At 44.8% G+C, this 22,359-nt stretch overlaps 2 protein-coding genes across 3 annotated transcripts; both read right to left on the bottom strand.

Annotated features, from left to right (window-relative positions):
- Positions 1-1,424: 1,424 nt before the first annotated feature.
- On the bottom strand, positions 1,425-10,270 carry LOC132888651 (cornifelin homolog A-like). 2 transcript variants are annotated; one of them, XM_060924722.1, is made up of 5 exons: positions 10,129-10,270; positions 9,317-9,421; positions 2,639-2,743; positions 1,702-1,847; positions 1,425-1,590 (listed from the first exon to the last, which is right to left on the bottom strand). In XM_060924722.1, exons 3-5 carry the CDS (start codon positions 2,739-2,741, stop codon positions 1,501-1,503), a joined length of 339 nt encoding a protein of 112 aa, XP_060780705.1. In that variant the 5' UTR covers positions 2,742-2,743; positions 9,317-9,421; positions 10,129-10,270; the 3' UTR covers positions 1,425-1,500. The 2 variants fall into 2 exon arrangements, with proteins under 2 accessions (XP_060780705.1, XP_060780698.1); XM_060924715.1 differs by having other exon boundaries at positions 9,335-9,421.
- LOC132885200 (zinc finger and SCAN domain-containing protein 29-like) lies at positions 9,237-22,312 on the bottom strand. The gene is made up of 4 exons (XM_060919587.1): positions 22,185-22,312; positions 13,592-14,917; positions 9,335-9,421; positions 9,237-9,248 (listed from the first exon to the last, which is right to left on the bottom strand). The coding sequence occupies exons 2-4, from the start codon at positions 14,714-14,716 to the stop codon at positions 9,237-9,239; spliced, it is 1,224 nt and encodes a 407-aa protein (XP_060775570.1). The 5' UTR covers positions 14,717-14,917; positions 22,185-22,312.
- Between the last annotated feature and the right edge of the window lie 47 nt (positions 22,313-22,359).

The following is a 22,359-nucleotide window of genomic DNA, read 5'->3' as shown; positions in this document are numbered from 1 at the left end:
GGACATGATGAGGTGAACTAATAGGAACGAGGTCCTGAAGTTGACAGAGTGGTGCTCAACAAATAATCTGTTACTTAACACCTCAAAAACTGAAGAAATCATTGTTGACTTCAGGAAGAACAGTGCTGACCTCACCCCCCTCTACATCAATGGTGACTATGTAGAGAGGGTCCACACCTTCAGGTATCTCAGCACCCTCATCTCTGTGGACCTCTCCTGGTCTGTAAACACCACGGCAGTTATCAAGAAGGCCCAGCAGTGACTATACTTCCTGAGGGTGCTCAGGAAGAACAACCTGGGTAGTAAGCTGCTGGAGACCTTTTACAGATCCTGCATTGAGAGCCTGCTGACGTACTGCATCTCTGTGTGGTATGCCAGCTGCACTGAAGCAGACAGAAAGAGGCTGCAGAGAGTGGTTAAGACAGCGCAGAAAATCGTCGACCACCCTCTCCCCACCTTAGATGACATCTACAACTCTTGCTGCCTCACCAGAGCGAGGAATATTGTTAAGGACAGTTTTCACCTGAGCAATCATTTGTTTGACCTGCTGCCCTCTGGGAGACGCAACAGGTGCATCAAGTCCAGGATGAACAGACTCAAGAACAGTTTTATTCCTAGAGTCATAACCCTGCTGAATGCAAACATGCACTAACCCCACTCCTTGTTGGCTGTTCCATATTATTTATTATCTATTATTAGTTATCCACCTCAATAGTGCAATAATAACAAATGCAATATGCACTTTGTTTGTTTTTAATGTATGTTGTGTGTGTTGTATGTTTTGGGTACTGTTCTATTTTATGTGGTCTTGTGTGGGTGGGTTTTTTGGTTTGTTGTGGGGTTTTTTTGTTGTTTTTGTCTGTTCTATTCCTATGTGGTCTTGTTCTATTTTTATGTGGTCTTGCACTTTAGGATTAGCTTTTAATTTTGTTGTACTTGGTATAGTGACAATAAATTCTGATTCTCCTTTATAAAATCACTAAGTAACATGCAAAGCCTGAGTGAAACATTTTTTTGTAAAGTATATAGTGAGCTGTAAGTCTGATGAAATAAAATTAAAAGAGATTATTTATCCATCCATCCATGTATCCATGCATCCATCCATCTTCTGCTGCTTATCCGGGTCCGGGTCATGGGGGTAGCAGCCTACACAGACCTGCCCAGACTTCCCTCTCCCCAGCCACCTCCACCAGCTCTTCCGTGGGAATACCGAAACGTTCCCAGGCCAGCCGAGAGATGTAATCTCTCCAGCATGTCCTGGGTCTGCTCCGGGGTCTCCACCCAGTGGGGCGTGCCCAGAGATTATTTATATAGGCTAATATTGTATAAAAAAGAATATTTGGAACAAGTGATGGTTTTGGGGCATGATCAAAGAAAAAAAAACAAGCAATGTGCTACACACTGATGCAATTTTTTAATCACAAGCTGATTTTAGTCACAAGTTTAGAAGATTTTAAATGTTGAAACTTCTAAAGCAAAAGAGCAATTTCCACAATCTGTTTAGCCACGGGTCTTTAATTCGCGTGACATCTGACACCAGGCACAGGGGTAACAGCAAAGCACAGTGAGGCCGTCTTCAATGCTGGAGCCCTGAGAGAGACAAAGACTCACTTACGATATGTCTATGCTTTGCCTATGTTATTCAAACTTTTTACTCCTCGTACTGTTAGTACAATTTGTGTGTGTGTGTGTGTGTCTCACTTCAATATTATAGCGCTCCCTCATTTTGCTGCGAAGGCAGCAGGAGACAGTCAGACAGCAGTCAAGCAGCGGCATGCAGAAACACCAACCAAAATCAGAAACAGTCTGACACTGCAAACATGGCAAACACCACAGGCCACAACAACCTGCAGCACACATACACACAGTAATTACAATTTCCTTTTTAAAATTGTTTAATTCCTCAGCCTATGTATGGAAATAAGCTGCAAAAAAATGTTTAATTAATCATGCTTATGATGCCAAGATCATGAACTTGATTACGTATTTCTGCCTGGATACCATGTGCTGTTTTTTGTCAATATGAATGAGAAAGGCTTCATTTTGTGCTGTTCCTGGCTGTCATAATAAGTGTAGAATGAGGATATTTTAAAGAGTGTTTTGCTTTTCCTTAACCAAATTCACATCATAAGGTAGATAATTAGGTCTTGTGAGTTTTAGAATTAAATTTTTGATGTATGTGGCCATATAGAATTATCATTCAAGGTGATAACTCCAAATGTATAGTTTAGCAATAACTTATTGGGTTAAATGTCTTGGGACTTTTCTTTTTTTTTTATTAAACACATACACATCTATGTCTCTCGGCTGGCCTGGGAACGCCTCGGTGTTCTTCCCGAGGAGCTGGCCGAGGTGTCTGGGGAAAGGGAAGTTTGGGCTTCCATGCTTAGACTGCTGCCTCCGCGACCCGGTCCTGGATAAGCGGAAGAAGACGAGAGAGACGAGACATACTGGGCCATCCAACTGGTCCAACAAGTAAGTTTAAGTCTACCAAATAACATCTAAATTTTTTTGTCCTGCTAGGATTGCCATCATGCAAGTTACTGTATGTCCATATTAAAAATAAAATCATTCTGAAACATAAGTCTTGCAATTAGTTCAGAGTTCTAGATGGAAATCCACATGGGTGCAGACTTACAGGTTTTCATATCAGATGAGCAGTCAAAGAGGCCTGTGCTCCAGGTGCCTGAACTGGAGGTTATGCTTGTGGTTATTGTGGTAATCTGCTGTTGGATCGCCATGGCTGAAAAGAGGTGATAGTAAATTATTGCTAGTTATTACTGTCTGTGTGGAGTTTTGCATGTCTGCAATGGTTCTCCAGTTACCTCCCAACTTTCAAAAACATGCTTGTGAACTGCCTGTAGGTGTTTAACATTTTTGTGCATAGCAGCCTGAGATGATCTGCCATCCTAGCCAGCCTCATATCCTCACTATGATAGGCTCTGGATCCATGGAAAATTATCACCAAGATAAAGCAGTTACTAAGGTGCTGTAAAGGTACTCATGCTGTGAATAACAGGATGATGTCTCCCGTTTTCAGAGCATCTGAGTGGAGGTGAAAATCTCACTTTGTGCTCGCAGTATTTTCACCAACTGCCAATTTTTAATTTGTAAACCATGAGGTACCAGAACACCAAGCAAGACGTGATTCAACAAGCAGACACATACAGTGGTGCTTGAGAGTTTGTGAATCCTTTAGAATTTTCTATATTTCTGCATAAATATGACCTAAAACATCATCAGATTTTCACACAAGTCCTAAAAGTAGATAAAGAGAACCCAGTTAAGTAAATGAGACAAAAATATTATACTTGGTCATTTATTTATTGAGGAAAATGATCCAATATTACATATCTGTGAGTGGCAAAAGTATATGAACCTTTGCTTTCAGTATCTGGTGTGACCCCCTTGTGCAGCAATAACTGCAACTAAACGTTTCTGGTAACTGTTGATCAGTCCTGCACACTGGCTGGGAGGAGTTTTAGCCCATTCCTCCGTACAGAACAGCTTCAACTCTGGGATGTTGGTGGGTTTCTTCACATGAACTGCTCACTTGAGGTCCTTCCACAACATTTCGATTGGATTAAGGTCAGGACTTCGACTTGGCCATTCCAAAACATTAACTTTATTCTTCTTTAACCATTTTTTGGTAGAATGACTTGTGTGCTTAAAGTCATTGTCTTGCTGCATGACCCACCTTCTCTTGAGATTCAGTTCATGGACAGATGTCCTGACATTTTCCTTTAGAATTCGCTGGTATAATTCAGAATTCATTGTTCCATCAATGATGGCAAGCCGTCCTGGCCCAGATGCAGCAAAACAGGCCCAAACCATGATACTACCCCCACCATGTTTCACAGATGAGATGAGGTTCTTATGCTGGAATGCAGTGTATTCCTTTCTCCAAACATAACGCTTCTCATTTAAACCAAAAAGTTCTATTTTGATCTCATCCGTCCACAAAATATTTTTCCAAAAGCCTTCTGGCTTGTCCACGTGATCTTCAGCAAACTGCAGATGAGCAGCAATAGTCAAGTCAAGTCAAGTTTGTTTGTGTAGCGCTTTTAATAATAGACATTGTCCCAAAGCAGCTTTACAGAATCTGAATGACCCAAGACATGAGCCAATTTTATCCCTAATCTATCCCCAATGAGCAAGCCCATGGCAACAGTAGCAAGGAAAAACTCCCCCAGATAACATGAGGAAGAAGCCTCGAGAGGAACCAGACCCAAAAGGGAACCAATCCTCACATATTGACCTGGACAACAGGTCACTATTCTTTTTGGAGAGTAGTGGCTTTCTCCTTGCAACCCTGCCATGCACACCATTGTTGTTCAGTGTTCTCCTGATGGTGAACTCATGAACATTAACATTAGCCAATATGAGAAAGGCCTTCAGTTGCTTAGAAGTTATCCTGGGGTCCTTTGTGACCTTGCCGACTATTACACGCCTTGCTCTTGGAGTGATCTTTGTTGGTCAACCACTCCTGGGGAGGGTAACAATGGTCCTGAATTTCCTCCATTTGTACACAATCTGTCTGACTGTGGACTGGTGGAGTCCAAACTCTTTAGAGATGGTTTTGTAACCTTTTCCAGCCTGATGAATCATCAACAACACTTTTTCCGAGGTCCTCAGAAATCTCCTTTGTTCATGCCATGATACACTTTCACAAACATGTGTTGTGAAGATCAGACTTTGATAGATCCCTGTTCTTTAAATAAAATGGTGCCCACTCACACCTGATTGTCATCCCATTGATTGAAAACACCTGACTCTAATTTCACCTTCAAATAAAATGCTAATCCTAGAGGTTCACATAGTTTTGCCACTCACAGATATGTAATATTGGATCGTTTTCCTCAACAAATAAATGACCAAGTATAATATTTTTTGTCTCATTTGTTTAACTGGGTTCTCTTTGTCTACTTTTAGGACTCGTGTAAAAATATGATGTTGTTTTAGATCATATTTATGCAGAAATATAGAAAATTCTAAAGGGTTCACAAACTTTCAAGCACCACTGTATAAACCATATAGACACAACAGTGCTAAAAAAAAATGTAATACAGTAGTGGTGAAAGTCTTCAAAGATCTCGGGCCAAAAGTGTAGGTATGCTGACCACAGTGCAGTGAGGATATTAATGATGCCATGGGAGGGCTGGAGGAGTCAACACGTGTTAAGTTTCAGAATATGTACTTAACCTCACTGCATCAGTTTTGTTCAGTACACTGAGTATTAAAACATAATGCAAATATATCAAAACAAATACTGAAATGTACTATATCCAAATACATCCACAATAGGGGCAGGCAATATAACAGAAAAATAATCTCTTGAAGATATTTTCATGATGTGTTTCACAATATATAGGTTTAGTAACCACTGATCAGAAACCCAACTAGGACTCTGAAAACCTTGTTGAAAAAAGGTCTGCAATGGCAGCATGGTGGTGTAGTGGTTAGGCACTGTCGCCTCACAGCAAGACGGTTCTGGGTTTGAGCGCAGTGGCCAACAGGGGGCCTTTCTGTGTGGAGTTTGCATGTTCTCCTCCGGGTGCTCCAGTTTCTCCCACAGTTCAAAGACATGCAGTTAGGTTAACGTGGGGTGGCCTTGGGCTGAAGTGCCCTTGAGTAAGGTACCTAACCTCTAACTGCTCCCCGGGCGCTCTGGTGTGGCTGCCCACTGCTCTGGGTGTGTGTGTGCATGTGTTCACTGCTTCAGATGGGTTAAATGCAGAGGATGAATTTCACTGTGCTTGAGTGTGCATGTGACAAATAAAGGCTTCTTCTTCTTCTTCCTCTTCTTCTTCTTCTTCTTCTTCAATTTCTATCAAACTAATTTACTTTAAACTGAAAAGGAATAACCAATTAATAATACAAAAAAACCTAATAATGACTTTTGAATACATTTTAGTACAGAATTTAGTACGAAATTTTAACATCAAATCAGCTGCTTTTAATTACAGTATGCCACTGTAATTAAAAAAGTTAAAAAAAATTATATCAGCGATATCTCCAAGAATTGTGTATTTCGACATAATTTATCATGATATGTTTATTATATCCTCATATTGCTCAGCCCTACACCACAACACAGCCATGTAACATGCAATCTTTTTAGGATCTTGTTCTTCCCCATCTCTTTTGCTTAATTCTTTAAGATTTTACAACAGTCCATGCATCATCCATTGAGTCCATAGGGCTATTTTGAAATCAAAAACAAAATGAAAATCTATTTTGTTCCTATTATGATTCTGTAAAACAAACATGGATTGGTTCACATAAAACAAGCAAGATCCTGAATTCTCACCTTTTTCTAATGTTTAACTTCTCATTTTCCACTCTTAACATTAAAATGGGAAAGCAGGGGGAGATGTGAGGATTTGAATAAGAAAGATGCAGGAAAATAATAATAATAATAATAATAATAATAATAATAATAATAATAATAATAAGTTAAATTTATATAGCGCCTTTCACAAACCCAAGGATGCTTTACATAGGAGTTACCCCCCCTCCCCCCCCCCCAAAAAAAAGCCACACTAGGAAGAGTAGTGTGAGGTAAAGAGAAAAGTTTTCAAGTTAGCTTTGAAGGAAGAGAGTGGAACAGTCACGAAGCGATTGTGGTAATAAGTTCCAAAGTTTAGGAGCAGCAACACTGAATGATCTGCCACCCATAGATGCCAGTTTAAAACGTGTGACAGTCAGAAGTCCACAGACAGAAGATCTGAGGGAGCGGGAGGGACCCTACAAATGAATTAGCTCACAGAGCTAGGAAGGGGCAAAACCATGAAGAGCTTTATAGATTAAAAGGAAGATTTTGTATTTAATCTGAGAAATAACTAGCAACCAATGCAGTTGCTGTAAAACAGGAGTAATGTGAGCAGTGCATTTGGTGAGTGTGAGGACTCTAGCTGCTGAGTTTGGGACTGCAGGCGATTGAGCAATGCGGCAGGGAGACCATAAAAGAGAGAATTGCAATAGTCAAGACAAGAAACAATAAACGCATTGACCAACTCAACCAGTTCAGTTGAAATCAAGCCATTTGAGGCGAATTGGTCCGCCTCTGAAAAAACTTGCCATTTGGATTTCCTGGGAAGCATTGATTTTCATGACGTCGCGTGTGGGACGCCTCCCTCTGAATCCTACGTCAGCTCTGGTTTGTTTATGAGAAAACGACCTGGTGGTTTTCTGCAAATTTCTTCAACGCTATCACATAATTATTAAAATGGTTAACAGATGTATCGTAGGAGGGTGTAGCAACACCAACCTTGATGGGATTAGTACTCATCGTTTTCCACATTGCGATCAGGTGACAATTCCGTATTTCAATGCAAAATCGCTAGCTGCTAAACTTGGTGTACACAAGCTGTGCACTGAAACTGCGCAACCTCTCGCAGCCTGCTGGTGTTTCCGCAGGTGACGTCACGAATCTGGCTCCAGACTCCCTTGGGATTTTTCCAGGCGCGTTTTGTTATTTTATTTTTTTCTGCTGTAGACAGCTGGCCTTGTGCAAAATTACCCTTCTGGATGAGTGTGTAAAGGGACATTCTTTCATATAAAAAAAATGAATTTGGTCCAGGATATGCACTTTAAGAGCAGCAACATCCGTGTGGGAGTGGAGATTTTCAAAGCCAGATATTCACAAGATGTAACATCATGAAAAACAATCTCTTTAAGTTTCAAACCACATCGGAAGACTGCAGCTAGACATCCACCTTTCCCTGTGAGACGTGGCTTTGATATGTGTGTGTATCCAGCTGGTGAAGACATGTTTAAATGTAGATAGTCCTCACCCTGTTGCCATGTTTCCACCAGCAGAAGTATGTCCAGGGTCTTTTGGATAATTAGGTCATTAATGAGTGATGCTTTGTTGGTGATGGAGCGGGAGTTTAAAAGGCCAATCTTTGCAGGAAACAAAGGTGACAATCCAGAGACATTGCAGTTTCCCAAGTGAGCAAATTAATTGACCGCATCAATTAATGGGTGTGATTTTTTTTAAATGTATTTTTTTGCATTACAAAACATATGCAGACTGAAGGTTTCCACTGGGTGCTCCGGTTTCCCCCACAGTCCAAAGGCATGCAGGTTAGGCTAATTGGTGGCTCTAAATTGACCGTAGGTGTGAATGTGAGTGTGAATGGTTGCTTATCTGTGTCAGCCCTGTAATGACCTGTTGACTTGTCCAGGGTGTACCCCACCTCTCGCCCATAGTCAGCTGGGATAGGTTCCAGCTTGCCTTCGACCCTGTAGAACAGGATAAAGCGGCTAGAGATAATGGATGGATGGATGCAGACTGAATGGATGATTCACAGATTAACAACAAATTCAGCTGCCTTTTCTCTTCGTATCAGATTTGAGAACCAAACCTATCCATTTCATAATACATATTTTATTCTGTGGATGTGAAAGTGCAATTTATCCTCACAATTTGACAAAACCTGCATGTAGCTTTGCATATCTGCATTTTTACACCTGGTGTATGCAAAAACAGTCTCTGACATTCAAAGCAGTATGTTGGGCTAAATCTACAATATACTCTACACTGATATCAAGACACAATCTTATTTCTAGCATATGACTAATTTGCAGTTAAAACGCTAATCATGCAGTATTTTAAACTCTGTTTTGAGTAAACCTACATTGTCTCTTGGAAAATTCTGTCTTCCCTGCTTCTCTCTTTCCAGCATTGACCAGTAAATAGCCCTTAAAATAATTATGTATCCCAGTGGATCACCATATTGTTGTGAAACCAATTTACCCCAGAAATGAAACAAATTCGAGTATGTAAAAGTAATTAGTATGTTATAGGTTTAGGCTATAATTTTCCTGGGGGAAAAAAAAAACAGTCGTATAATGGTTTAATTGTGTTAACATTATTTCCCCAAGGCTATGTACTCACATTAACTTCTGCCATTTTCACTGGTTATCATGTCTGTGTTTATTAATTTTAAAAGAATATCCACGGTATTCTGACCTATCAAGCAGGCCCACACAACACAACTCATGAAAAGTGTGTATTTGAACAAAAATCTCAAATGTGGATTGATTTGAAATATTCATCGCAGGCAGCTTAAATAAAATCACCAGTAACAGTCACTGAAAGGTGGGTGGCTGTGGAAAGGCTGCAATTAAAATTCATAATATTTATATGTGCTTCTAAAACTGTGATAACACTGTTTATGAGTCGAGTGTGAACTCTGAAATATCCTTGCGCAAAATAAAGCAAATCCACCTTAGAAATCCACCTGTTCTTTTGAAGAAAGGTAGAAAAAGATTAAATTACATCTTGAAACAAAATGAAATTAAACCTTACCATTTAATCTTACTTTACCTTTTCGCTGTTCAGTGTGGGATTTGTCTTATGCAGATCCTCTATTGGCTCAGAATGAAGCCGGTTTTCAGTCACTGGACTATTTTTCTTTTGTAAAAACAAAAAGATGGGGAGTGTTTAAGAGCATCACTTAAGCACAGCCCTTGATAAATTGGTATTTAAATTTTCAGTGAGGAAATTTGGGGATATGGAGACATCTTTGGGAAAAATGTATTATTGCAAGCAACACATGGCTAGTTGTGCTAATTTTATTTGCAAGTGGAACGTCAACAGACTTTGAGTATTATCTCCTGTGTCTTATGTGTTGCCTCTGTATCAAAAAAGTCAGTGTGACTGTTACACACAGTACCAGTCAGAAGTTTGGACACATCTTCTAAATCAATGTTTTTTCTTTATTTTTATTAATTAAAAGACACTTCGTATCTTAAAGTAATGATGGATGTCATTTCGCTTTACTTAGTTGAAAGGTTCTTGATATGATATGGATTACTACAGTTGTGGAATAGGGCTATTTACTGTATTTTTATTATTTACTATTTACTGTTTGATCTCAAACACATTAAGAAGGCAAGAAATTGTACTAATTAACTTTTGACGAGGCACATCTGTTAGCTGAAAAGCATTCCAGGTGACTACCTCATGAAGCTGATTAAGATAATGCCAGATTGTAACGATTCTGTGTTGGTGGGTGGAGCACAGAGGACGGCAGGACAGAGATAAGGTTTGACAGACTGTTTTATTTTACACTTTTCAGCGTTAAACATGCACTCTCCCAGTCTAACACACACACACACCAGTCTTCGGGTTGGGGGAGCTCCTTTCGCTCTCGCTCTCCCTCCTGATATAGGGCGCGGTCACTGGGAAGACACACAAACACAGGTTTATTGCTCTCAGGTGTAGTGATTCTGCCACTTACCTTCCCTGACTCTGCCCTCCTGTCACAGACCGGCGCTTGACCACGCCCCCGCTGCCACATACCCCCACCGCCCAACTCAGGCCGGGCGGCCATCCGGCCTGCAGCCAACTCCCCCCCCCCTTGATGGGAGAGGAAGTCCGCCATGACCATCTGCGCCCCCGGCCTGTGGACCACCTTGAAATTAAAGGGTTGGAGCGCCAGATACCAACAGGTGATCCGCGCGTTGGCATCTTTCATGCGGTGGAGCCACTGGAGGGGCGCATGGTCCGAACAGAGGGTGAAAGGGCGCCCCAGCAGGTAGTACCGGAGGGCGAGAACCGCCCACTTGATGGCCAAACACTCTCTATGGTGCTGTAGCGCCCCTCACGCACCGACAGCTTCCTGCTGATATACAGGACAGGGCGGTCCTCCCCCTCCACCTCCTGGGACAAAACCGCCCCCAGCCCTCTGTCTGATGCATCGGTCTGCAACATAAAGGGGAGAGTAAAGTCAGGGGAGTGTAGAAGTGGCCCCCCACACAGTGCAGCCTTTACCCCAGAAAAAGCCCGCTGGCATTGCTCCGTCCACTGGACCGGATCTGGTGCCCCCTTTTTAGTGAGATCAGTCAGCGGGCTGGTGACGTCCGAATAATTAGGTATAAACCTACGATAATAGCCAGCCAGCCCCAGGAACTGTCTCACCCCCTTTTTGGTCTTGGGCCTCGAGCAGGCCGCAATTGCTGCCGTCTTATTAATTTGGGGACGCACCTGCCCATTGCCCAAGTGGAAGCCCAGATACCGTACTTCCACCCGCCCAATCGCACACTTCTTTGGGTTGGCTGTGAGCCCCGCTCGCCTCAGCGACCTAAGGACGGCCCTCAGATGTTCGAGGTGCCGCTGCCAGTCATTACTATAGATGATGATGTCATCTAAATACGCGGCTGCATAAGTGGCATGAGGGCAGAGGACTCTGTCCATCAGCCGCTGAAACGTAGCGGGCGCCCCAAACAGCCCAAACGGAAGGGTGATGAATTGGTGTAAACCAAACGGTGTGGAAAAGGCCGTTTTTTCTCGGGATAGTGGAGTCAAGGGGATCTGCCAATATCCCTTCGTCAAATCCAGCGTCGAATAAAAGCGAGCAGTGCCGAGTCGATCGAGCAACTCATCAATACGAGGCATTGGGTACGCGTCGAATTTAGACACTGCGTTGACTTTTCTATAGTCCACACAGAACCGGACCGACCCGTCGGCCTTGGGGACCAAGACCACCGGGCTGCTCCAGTCACTGTGGGACTCCTCAACGATGCCCATTTTGGGCATGGTCTGAAGTTCTTCCCGAACCACCTTTTTTTTGTGTTCGGGTAGCCTGTAAGGGCGGCTACGCACTACCACCCCCAGGGGCGTCTCTATGTGGTGCTCTATGAGGTTAGTGCGACCGGGCAGGGGCGAGAACACATCCAAAAACTCGGTCTGCAACTGGGCGACCTCCGTGAGTTGGGTCGAAGAGAGGTGGTCTCCACAGGGGACCAGAGAGGTACGTGATGCCAATGTCCCTTTTTGAACCTCCGGCCCCAGCTCCGCCTTCTCCGGAACCACCGACACCAACGCCACGGGGACCTCCTCGTTCCAGAGTTTAAGCAGATTGAGGTGGTAAATCTGTAGCGCCCCACCCCTGTCCGTTCGCCTCACCTCATAGTCGACGTCCCCGACTCGCCGTGCGACCTCAAAGGGTCCTTGCCACTTGGCGATCAATTTGGAGCTCGACGTGGGCAACAGTACGAGTACCTTATCTCCCGGTGTGAACTCTCTAAGGTGCGTACCCTTGTTGTACAGGCGGGCTTGCTGTTCCTGGGCCTGCTGCAAATTCTCCTGGGTTAGGTGGATGAGCATGTGGAGTTTTGCGCGCAGGTCCATAACGTACTGAATTTCGTTCTTGCTTTGTGAAGGTCCCTCCTCCCAATTTTCCCGCAGCACGTCCAGGATGCCGCGCGGCTTACGCCCATATAATAATTCGAACGGGGAGAACCCCATGGAGGCTTGGGGGACCTCTCACACTGAGAACAACAAGGGTTCGAGCCACTTATCCCAATTACGTGCGTCCTCACTTACGACTTTTTTAATAATATTTTTGAGGGTGCGGTTGAACCTTTCCACTAAACCGTCCGTTTGTGGGTGATACACGCTGGTGCAGATCGGCTTAATCCCCAATAACCCATACAGTTCGCACAGTGTTTGTGACATAAACGTAGTGCCTTGATCAGTCAGAATCTCTTTCGGGATTCCAACTCGGGAGATGACGCAGAAGAGCGCCTCTGCAATACTGCGTGCTGAGATATTGCGCAGAGGCACTGCTTCCGGGTATCGCATTGCATAGTCCACCAGAACTAATATAAAGCGGTACCCTCGTGCTGACCGATCTAATGGCCCGACGAGATCCATCCCAATTCTCTCAAATGGGGTCTCGATTAATGGTAGAGGGCGCAAACGCACTTTTGGAATGGCCGCTGGATTTACTAACTGGCATTCGCGGCATGCCGTACACCACCTACGGACATCGCCGTGAATCCCCGGCCAATAGAATCGGGCCATTATTCGGGCTAGTGTTTTATCCTGCCCCAAGTGTCCAGCCATGGGATTAAAGTGAGCCGCCTGGAATACCAATTCCCGGCGGCTCTTCGGAATTAAAAGCTGCGTGACTCGCTCTTTAGTTTGAGTGTCCTGCATCACTCAGTATAATCTATCCTTCATAATCACGAAGTAGGGGAAGGATGGGGTGGCGTTCGGCTGGAGCGTTTGACCATCGATTACTCTCACTTGGTCAAACGCATGCCTCAGAGTCTCATCTCGCGACTTTTCTAATGGGAAATCCATGAGGGATTCCCCAATAGAGAGACGAGGAGCCGGCGGCTCCTCACTCTGATGCGGAGATGATGTAGACGGCTCTGTGACAGCTGCTCCTGCCAAAGCAACACCGGGACCTCCCCCTGTCAAATGGCAGGACCCACTCTTTACTAGGCATGTCATTAAACCCCGAAATCCCGGCCAATCAGTCCCCAAAATTAAAGAGTGGGTAAGGCGAGGATTAACCGCCGCCTTCACTATAAATTTTTCCCCTCTGAAAATAATGTGGACCGACACCAAAGGGTAGCAGTGAACATCCCCGTGCACACACAACACCTTCACCCCTTGTGCTCCCCCCAATGCCTCGTTTTGAACCAGGCTTTGGCGAATTGAGGTCTGATTACAACCAGAATCCACCAACGCCTGATATGTAGCCCCTTGGATACTCACCGGTATGCGATACGCTCCGGCCTGATCGAGGGCGGCCTCTGGCGCGTCGGGGATCCGAACCACCGCGCCCACTTCCATTGCCGTGCACTGCTGTTGAAGGTGGCCCGGCTCCCCGCAGCGCCAGCAAACCGGCCCGGGCTTTCCCTCTGCACCGGTGATCTGGGGCTCACTCACCTGAGGTGGGGGAGAGACAGACACAGAAGGGAGAAACGGGAGGGCACCGCGGGTGCGGCGGGCCGGCTGGGGTGGTGCCGGCCCCCACCTCCGCGGTGGGGGAATGGGGCAAGGACGGGACACAGGAGGAGGGGGAGAGAGAGAGAGAGAAGAGGAGAGAAGAGAAGATGCCATCTGCTGTCCTGCCGCTGGGACAGCCGCCAAATGGTCCTCCACCAGCTCGACTGCCTGATCCAGCGATGCCGGGCGGTGGCACTGGACCCACTCCGCGGTTCCAGCTGGCAAGCACGAGACGAACTGCTCCAGCACCACCTGATCGACGATCTCCTCACCGTCGCAGTTGTCGGCCCTCAACCACCGCCAGCAGGTGTCCAGGAGTTGCTGGCCAAATGCGAACGGCCGGCCGACTTCCTCCAAGCGCAACGCGCGGAAGTGCTGGCGCTGCTGTTCTGGTGTGCGCCCCACGTGCTGGAGGACGGCCCGGCGGAGATCCGCATAGGCCAGCCGGCGGTCGGCGGGGAGCTGTAGCGTGGCCAGCTGTGCCTCTCCCGTTAGCAGGGGGAGGAGGCGCGCCGCGCGCTGCTCCATCGGCCACCCCGAGGCTTCGGTGACTTGCTCAAAGAGCGTGATGAACACCTCGGGGTGGTCCTGCGGGCCCATCTTGGTGACGGTGAGGGGAGACGGGCCCGCGGTAGGAGTGCTGGTGGACCCCGCCGACGCGAGGAGGTGCCGGAACGCCTCTCGATCTTCTTGTTGAGCCAGCACCAGGGCTTCGAACCACTGTTCTTGCTCCTTTCGGAGGGTGAGTAGCGCCTGGTGCTGGCTTTGCTGGGCCGTGGCGAGGGCGTGGACCAGTTCAGCGAACGGGGAGGACTCCACGGGGCTGTTTGGCTGCTGTGCTCCAGATCCCGGGTTTCGGCACCACTGTAACGATTCTGTGTTGGTGGGTGGAGCACAGAGGATGGCAGGACAGAGATAAGGTTTGACAGACTGTTTTATTTTACACTTTTCAGCGTTAAACATGCACTCTCCCAGTCTAACACACACACACCAGTCTTTGGGTTGGGGGAGCTCCTTTCGCTCTCGCTGTCCCTCCTGATATAGGGCGCAGTCACTGGGAAGACACACAAACACAGGTTAATTGCTCTCAGGTGTAGTGATTCTGCCACTTACCTTCCCTGACTCCGCCGTCCTGTCACAGACCGGCGCTTGACCACGCCCCCGCTGCCACACAGATATAACATCATCAAGGTAAATGGTGGCTACTTTGAAGAATCTAAAATATGAAGCATATTTTGCTTTTTTTAACACTTTTTTTGTTTGCCATGTAATTCCATATACACCAATCACCCATAACATTATTGAACATGATTGAAGTGGATATCTCTGATGATGTTATTGGCTACAACAAAACGGCTTCACAGCACATACACTACCATCTTGGACATGCACTACCATTCAAAAGTTTGGGGTCACTTTGAAATGTCCTTATTTTTGAAAGAAAAGCACTGTTCTTTTCAATGAAGATCACTTTAAACTAATCAGAAATCCACTCTATACATTGCTAATGTGCTAAATGACTATTCTAGCTGCAAATGTCTGGTTTTTGGTGCAATATCTCCATAGGTGTATAGAGGCCCATTTCCAGCAACTCTCACTCCAGTGTTCTAATGGTACAATGTGTTTGCTCATTGCCTCAGAAGGCTAATGGATGATTAGAAAACCCTTGTACAATCATGTTACCACAGCTGAAAACAGTTTAGCTCTTTAGAGAAGCTATAAAACTGATCTTCCTTTGAGCAGATTGAGTTTCTGGAGCATCACATTTGTGGGGTCGATTAAATGCTCAAAATGGCCAGAAAATGTCTTGACTATATTTTCTATTCATTTTACAACTTATGGTGGTAAATAAAAGTGTGACTTTTCATGGAAAACACAAAATTGTCTGGGTAACCCCAAACTTTTGAACGGTAGTGTACAATTTTTTTAAAATGCGTTCATAAGGAAATGGCCACTTTGGCAAAGTCACAGATGCAGGAAGCCTTTTTAGAGTCACTGATTTTGGAATTGTCAGAACAAGAGCCTGCATCATCCTATGCTCCACTTGCTTGTCTTTTCTGTTAATTGCTGTTTTTGGAGTTTGATAGCCAAGGCAATTAATGGGTGTAAATAAAAAAAACAAGTCTTTTTTTGTGTTCAGAATTAGAATCAAGCTTCTTGCCAAGTATATTCTCACATACAAGGAGTTTGCTTTGGTGTTTAGTGCGTGACAATTAAGGTTAAAAAATATGAAGTAAAGAGACAAAAGTAGAAATATAAATAGAATAAAAAATATGAAGAAACCTAAAATATACAGTTAGGAAAGAAATAAAGTGATTTCTAATTGAAAGAGTATGTGCAAAGAGTATGAGTGCAAACAGCAATCCAGAGGGGAAATACAATTCCCCAGCAGCTAATACAAAAACTCTGACATTTGGGACTCAACACCTCTCTTTGTAACTGGGTGCTGGACTTTCTTACAGGAAGGCCACAGAATGTTCGGGTCAGCAGTAACACGTCTAGGACCATCATGCTGAGCACAGGGGCCCCACAAGGGTGTGTGCTCAGCCTGCTGCTCTTCACCCTGCTGACCCATGACTGTGTACCAATCTACAGCACCAACCACATCATCAAGTTTGTGGATGACACGACTGTGGTGGGCCTCATCACTAACAACGATGAAGCCAACTACAGGAATGAGGTGAGCCAACTGGTCCAGTAGAGTAAAGACAACAATCTCTTCCTGAACATGGAGAAGACCAAAGAGATTGTAGTCGACTTCAGGAGAGGTCACTCACAGCATCCCCCTCTGACCATCGATGGTGCTGCAGTGGAGAGGGTGAGCAGCACCAAATTCCTTTTGGTGCACATCACTGAAGACCTCTCCTGGTCCAACAACATGGCATCGCTGGCCAAGAAGGCTCAAACTTGCCTCTACTTCCTCCGCAAACTGAGGAGTGCACGAGTCCCACCCCCATCATGTGCTTTTTCTACAGGGGCACCATTGAGAGTGTCCTCACTGGCTGCATCACTGCGTGGTACGGAGGCTGCAGTGCCTCCTGCTGGAAGACTCTGCAACGCATAGTGAACACGGCCAGCAAGATCATTGGTACCCCTCAGCCCTCCCTTATGGATGTCTATCACTCCCATCTTACCCGCAGAGCCATCAGCATCGCTGGTGACACCTCCCACCCTTCACACTCACTCTTCAGCCTCCTGCCCTCAGGGAAAAGGTACCGGAGCCTCCGGGCCCGCTACACAAGACTGCTGAACAGCTTCATCCACCAGGCTGTCAGGATGCTGAACACTATTCACTACCTACCCCTGGTCTGTAACACATTCATTCACACAAGAAACTCTCATCCGTTTGCACATCACACTACAATCATTTGCATTACTGTTGTATCTGCTGCTATTGCTCATTTGCACTACTGTTCATACACACCTCATAAGCTGCTCTTCTAAGCACCTTCTCCATTAGATATTATACTGTATTTGCATTACTGCTATTTTGTACATTGTTTGATTTTAGAGTGTATTTTTATCTATATTATCTATATTTATAAATATTTATATATATTGTTTTTCTTAATTTTTTTGTGTAATTATCTGTTTTTACAAGTAAGGTGAGAGAGAAACGGCATTTTGATTCTTCTATATGTCCTGGATATATAGTGAATTGACAATAAAAAATCTTTGAATCTTTGAAAGTGCATTAATGTGATGCATTGGGAGTGTGTGTGAGTTCAGACTCAGCGATCACAGTCTGAGTCTGACCTTGTTGATGAGGCCAACTGTAGCGGATTACAAAACATATGCAGGCTCAATAGATGATTCACAGATTAACAACAAATTCAGCTGCCTTTTCTCTTCGTATCATATTTGAGAATCAAGCCTATCCATTTAATAATACATATTTTATTCTGTGGATGTGAAAGTGCAATTTATCCTCACAATTTGACAAAACCTGCATGTAACTTTGCATATCTGCGTTTTTACACCTAGCACATGTGCAAAAACACTCTCTGACACTCAAAACAGTCTTCTTCTTCTTCTTTTGGCTGCTCCTGATTAGGGGTCACCACAGCGGATCTTTCGTCTCCATTGCTCCCTGTCTTCCGCATCCTTCTCTACCACACCTGCCACTTTCATGTCCTCTCTCACCACATCCATGTATCTCCTCTTTGGCCTTCCTCGTTTTCATTTGCCTGGCAGCTCCATCCTCAACATTCTCCTTCCCACATGCTCTGCATCTCTTCTCAGGATGTGCCCGTACCATCTCAGTCTCATCTCTCTTAGCTTAATTCCCAAGCTCTCCACATGTGCTGTCCCTCTGATGTACTCGTTCCTTATCCTGTCCAACCTCCCATTGCAAACCTTAACATCCTCAACTCCACCACCTCCAACTTTGCCTTCTGTCTCTTCGTTAAGGGTATGGTCTCCAATCCAGACATCACAGCTGGTCTCACTACTCTCTTATACATCTTGCCTTTCACTTTTGCTGGGACTTTCCTATCACAAATGACTCCCAAAATCCTTCTCCAACTGCTCCACCCTGCCTGCACTCATTTTGTCACCTCACTATCGCAGTCCCCATTTTCCTGCAAGAGTTGACCCCAGGTACTTGAATTCACCAACTTTCTTTATGTCTACTCTTTGCATCTTCACTACACTCTCATCCCCATTCTCATTGATGCACATGTACTCTGTTTTGCCCCTGCTCACCTTCATTCCTCTTCGTTCCAGTGCATCCCTCCATCTCTCCAAACCCAACTCAACCTCCTCTCTACTTTCACCACATATCACAATATCATCCACAAACATCATGTTCCACAGTGACTCTTGCCTCACTTCGTCCGTCAAGCTATCCATCACTATGGAAAACAAAAAAGGACTCAAAGCAGATCCACACATACATAAGAATCAGTTATGCTTTGTGAATTTCAGGAAAATTATAGCCTATGCTTATAACATTCTAATTATGTGTTTATTTTACATGTTAAGATTATCTGACACTCAAAACACTATGTTGGGACATACTGTTGAGTATGTTGAGCCCTGTGGCCGGCGAGGGCCTTTCTGTGCGGAGTTTGCATGTTCTCCCTGTGTCCGCGTGGGTTTCCTCCGGGTGCTCCGGTTTCCCCCACAGTCCAAAGACATGCAGGTTAGGTTAACTGGTGACTCTAAATTGACCGTAGGTGTGAATGTGAGTGTGAATGGTTGTCTGTGTCTACAGTATGTGTCGGCCCTGTGATGACCTGGCGACTTGTCCAGGGTGTACCCCGCCTTTCACCCGTAGTCAGCTGGGATAGGCTCCAGCTTGCCTGCGACCCTGTAGAACAGGATAAAGCGGCTAGAGATAATGAGATGAGATGAGATGAGATGAGATGAGATGAGATGAGATGAGATGAGATGAGATGAGATGAGATGAGTTTAATGAATCCCTGGATGTAATGGACACAGCTCAGCTTGTTGTGTTTGTCAGGATGGTGTTCCTGGACTCTACAACAAAAGAGGATCTCCTCACTCTTTTGCACTTAAAGGAGAGAACGAGAGGTGAGGATATTTACAACGAGTTTAAAAAATATGTCCGCGATAATGACATCCCTATTCACAACTGGTGGCAATTACTACTGATAGAGCCCCAGCAATGCGCGGTGTGCGCACTGGATTTATTGCGCTGTGCCGTAATGACCATGATTTTCTTGACTTCGTGAATTACCACTGTGTCATTCACCAGCAGGCCTTGGTGGGGAAGGTCGTGAACTTTTCTCATGTTATGACTCTGGTGGTCAAACTGATCAACTCAATTCCAGCAAAAGCACTTCAGCACTGCTTATTCAAGGTGTTATTGGATGAGCTCGATGCCGCATATGGAGACCTACTCCTCCACGCTGATGTCCGGTGGTTGAGTCGCGGCAAAGTGCTGCAGCGATTTGTTGATTTGCTGCCCGAGATAAAGACTTTTCTGGAGACAAGGAACGAGGAGCATGAGGAGCTGTCAGATGATCAGTGGCTGCTGGACCTGGGGTTTCTGACAGACCTGATGGCAAAACTGAACGCACTGAACAACGAGCTCCAGGGAAAAGACCAACACCTGCCCCACATGATAAGCGCAGTGAATGCGTTCAAGGCCAAGCTCGGTGTTTGGAACACACATCTGAAAAACGGGAGGCTGACACACTTTCCCAACCTGGAGAAAATGTCACAGGCCATCAGTGACAAGGACGCTTTTCACCCTGAGCAGTACTGTGTTCACCTGGACAAAGTGGTAGCAGAGTTCAGTCGGCGTTTTGGTGAATTAGACGTCATGGAAGATGTTGCTGCATTCGTCTCAAACCCATTCCTGACCACTGATGTAGAACAGGTAGCAGCCAAATTTCAGCAGGTATTTGCTCTGCCTATTGGGGTTGACATGGAGATGGTTGATTTGCAAAATGACATTGAACTTAAAGCAAGATCACAGGACAGTGACTTTTGGGGACTTGTCAGCAGGGAGAAGTTTCCCCTCCTCACCTCATGTGCACTAAGAGTGAGTGCCTACTTTGGATCCACTTACCTCTGTGAAATGGCGTTTTCACAGATGAAAATAATCAAATCAAAGCACATGAGCCGCCTTACTGACAAACACCTCACAGACTGTCTCAGACTAGCTGTCAGCAGTTATGAGCCAAACTACAAAGCACTCACAGACAGCATGCAGTCACAGCCATCTCACTAACCTGTGCAAATAACATGACAGTTTTGACATCTGATAGCAATGTGAAAAGTGATGATACATAAGATGGGACATAACTGCATTATTTACACTGACTGAAAATTGTGTTAACACACACAATTACAGTTCTATTTTCTAAAATGCTGACGCTATGTAACTTGCATGTGATCTGCTCACTGATAGTGTGTGTGTGTGTGTGTGTGTGTGTGTGTGTGTGTGCCTTCTATGAACAAAATAATTGCCTCATACAAAAGGAAATAGGCCACACCTTTATTTTATGTGTTGGACATAAAGCTGCACTTGGCCCAATTGCATTGACTGAGAATTTTGTTAGCATTACAGTTCTATTTTCTAAAATGCTATTAATGTGACTTGAATGAAGCTTCAGTGGATAAGCATAACACTTGATATGATCTGTTTGTCTACCATAAACAAAATATTGTCCTCATATAAGTGGAAAATAGGTCGCATGCCTTTACTTTTTTGTGCTGAAATGAATAATTAAACTTAGAATTGAAGTTGATGTGTTGTAGAAGACAGCTATGGCCAGTTTGATATGTTAGTTACAGTGTTTTCTTGGTTTCATTAATATGAACGTTGGACCAAAGCATTTCATGTAATTCAAATCCAATTAGCCTGAATAAAAGGCGTCGAGTTAGAAGTACAATCTGCAATCTGGGCTGTCTTTTTCTTTCAGCGCTTCAATAGGTAGATCTTGCCTGTCACCAAGGTGGAGCTCAGGGATCTTGGGCTTAAAAAGGTTGGCGACCACTGCTCTAGTGGTTCAGCATATACTGGAATATTTTTCATTTATGAAAAAAAAGAAGAAGAAATGACAGGGCATGTGGAAAAGCATCAGTTAAACGCAGCCCTCAGTACTTGTGTTAGCAGTGAAAAAATCTGGGTATTTGGAGACCTCTCTGGGAAAAACACGTTATTGCAACCAATCTGTGGTCTATTTGAAAAACACGAGTCAGCAGACTTTGAATGATTATCTCCAGTGGCTACATCTAGTTTCCTCTGTTTTGCAGAAATATGCACATCAGTGTGAACATCACAATGACAAAGTACCGGTGCTAAATAACCGTAAACCAAATTAGCCTATGCATTTTTACCCAGTACTCTGTTATTGTGATGTTCACACTGATGTGCATATTTCTGATCTTGCTGTTTGCTGCAGTCTGTTCCTGTCCTGTTTTGTGGCTGCTTCAAACCAAACTGTGATGGATGTGCACAGGATGGATTCAATGATAGCAGTGTAGAACTGTGTCAGCAGCTCCTGTGATAGACCATACTTCCTGAGTTGTCGCAGAAAGTACATCCTCTGCTGGGCTATTTTAAGGATGGAGTTGGTGTTGGATTCCTACTTCAAGTCTTGTTAGATGGTAATTCCCAGGAAATTGAAGGCCTTTTATGTTAACTAGGTCTCTGAGTTAACCCTTGCCCTTCTTGACGTGTATTGGTGCTCAGAGGGCGGGCATGCCCTATCAGCCCTCGTCCCACCTCATCAGGGCTTGGAGAAACTCGGGACTTCTGAAACCAGTTTACTGACTAGATACTGAAATACTCTTCTCTATTGAGGGTGCAACAGTGTAACTGTGCTGCCGCTCTCAGTTCCGCTGAACTTGCTCGCCACGTGGTTTGGATCAAGGTGGGAAAGCGGACATGAGGGACACCTTCTAAATGATAATTGCTTACCTCTCCTCCTGAATCTTGGGTTACCACTTGTCTCACCTTATGGTTGGGGTTCTGTGCTAAGATGTACTCAATTAACACTTCTTTCTCTTCGTTGGTGTCATTCAGATTTGTCCGCTGGGATTGTCCTCCCAGAGCTGTCGCCCTGACCTCTTCGTCCGTGATAAGGACCCACAGCCCATCTCCTAATGGGTTACACCTTCCAGTGTCCACT

This window comes from Neoarius graeffei, chromosome 1 (genome assembly GCF_027579695.1).
Source record: "Neoarius graeffei isolate fNeoGra1 chromosome 1, fNeoGra1.pri, whole genome shotgun sequence".
In the NCBI taxonomy this organism is placed as follows: Eukaryota; Metazoa; Chordata; class Actinopteri; order Siluriformes; family Ariidae; genus Neoarius; species Neoarius graeffei.
This window is presented reverse-complemented; position numbering and strand designations above follow the sequence as displayed.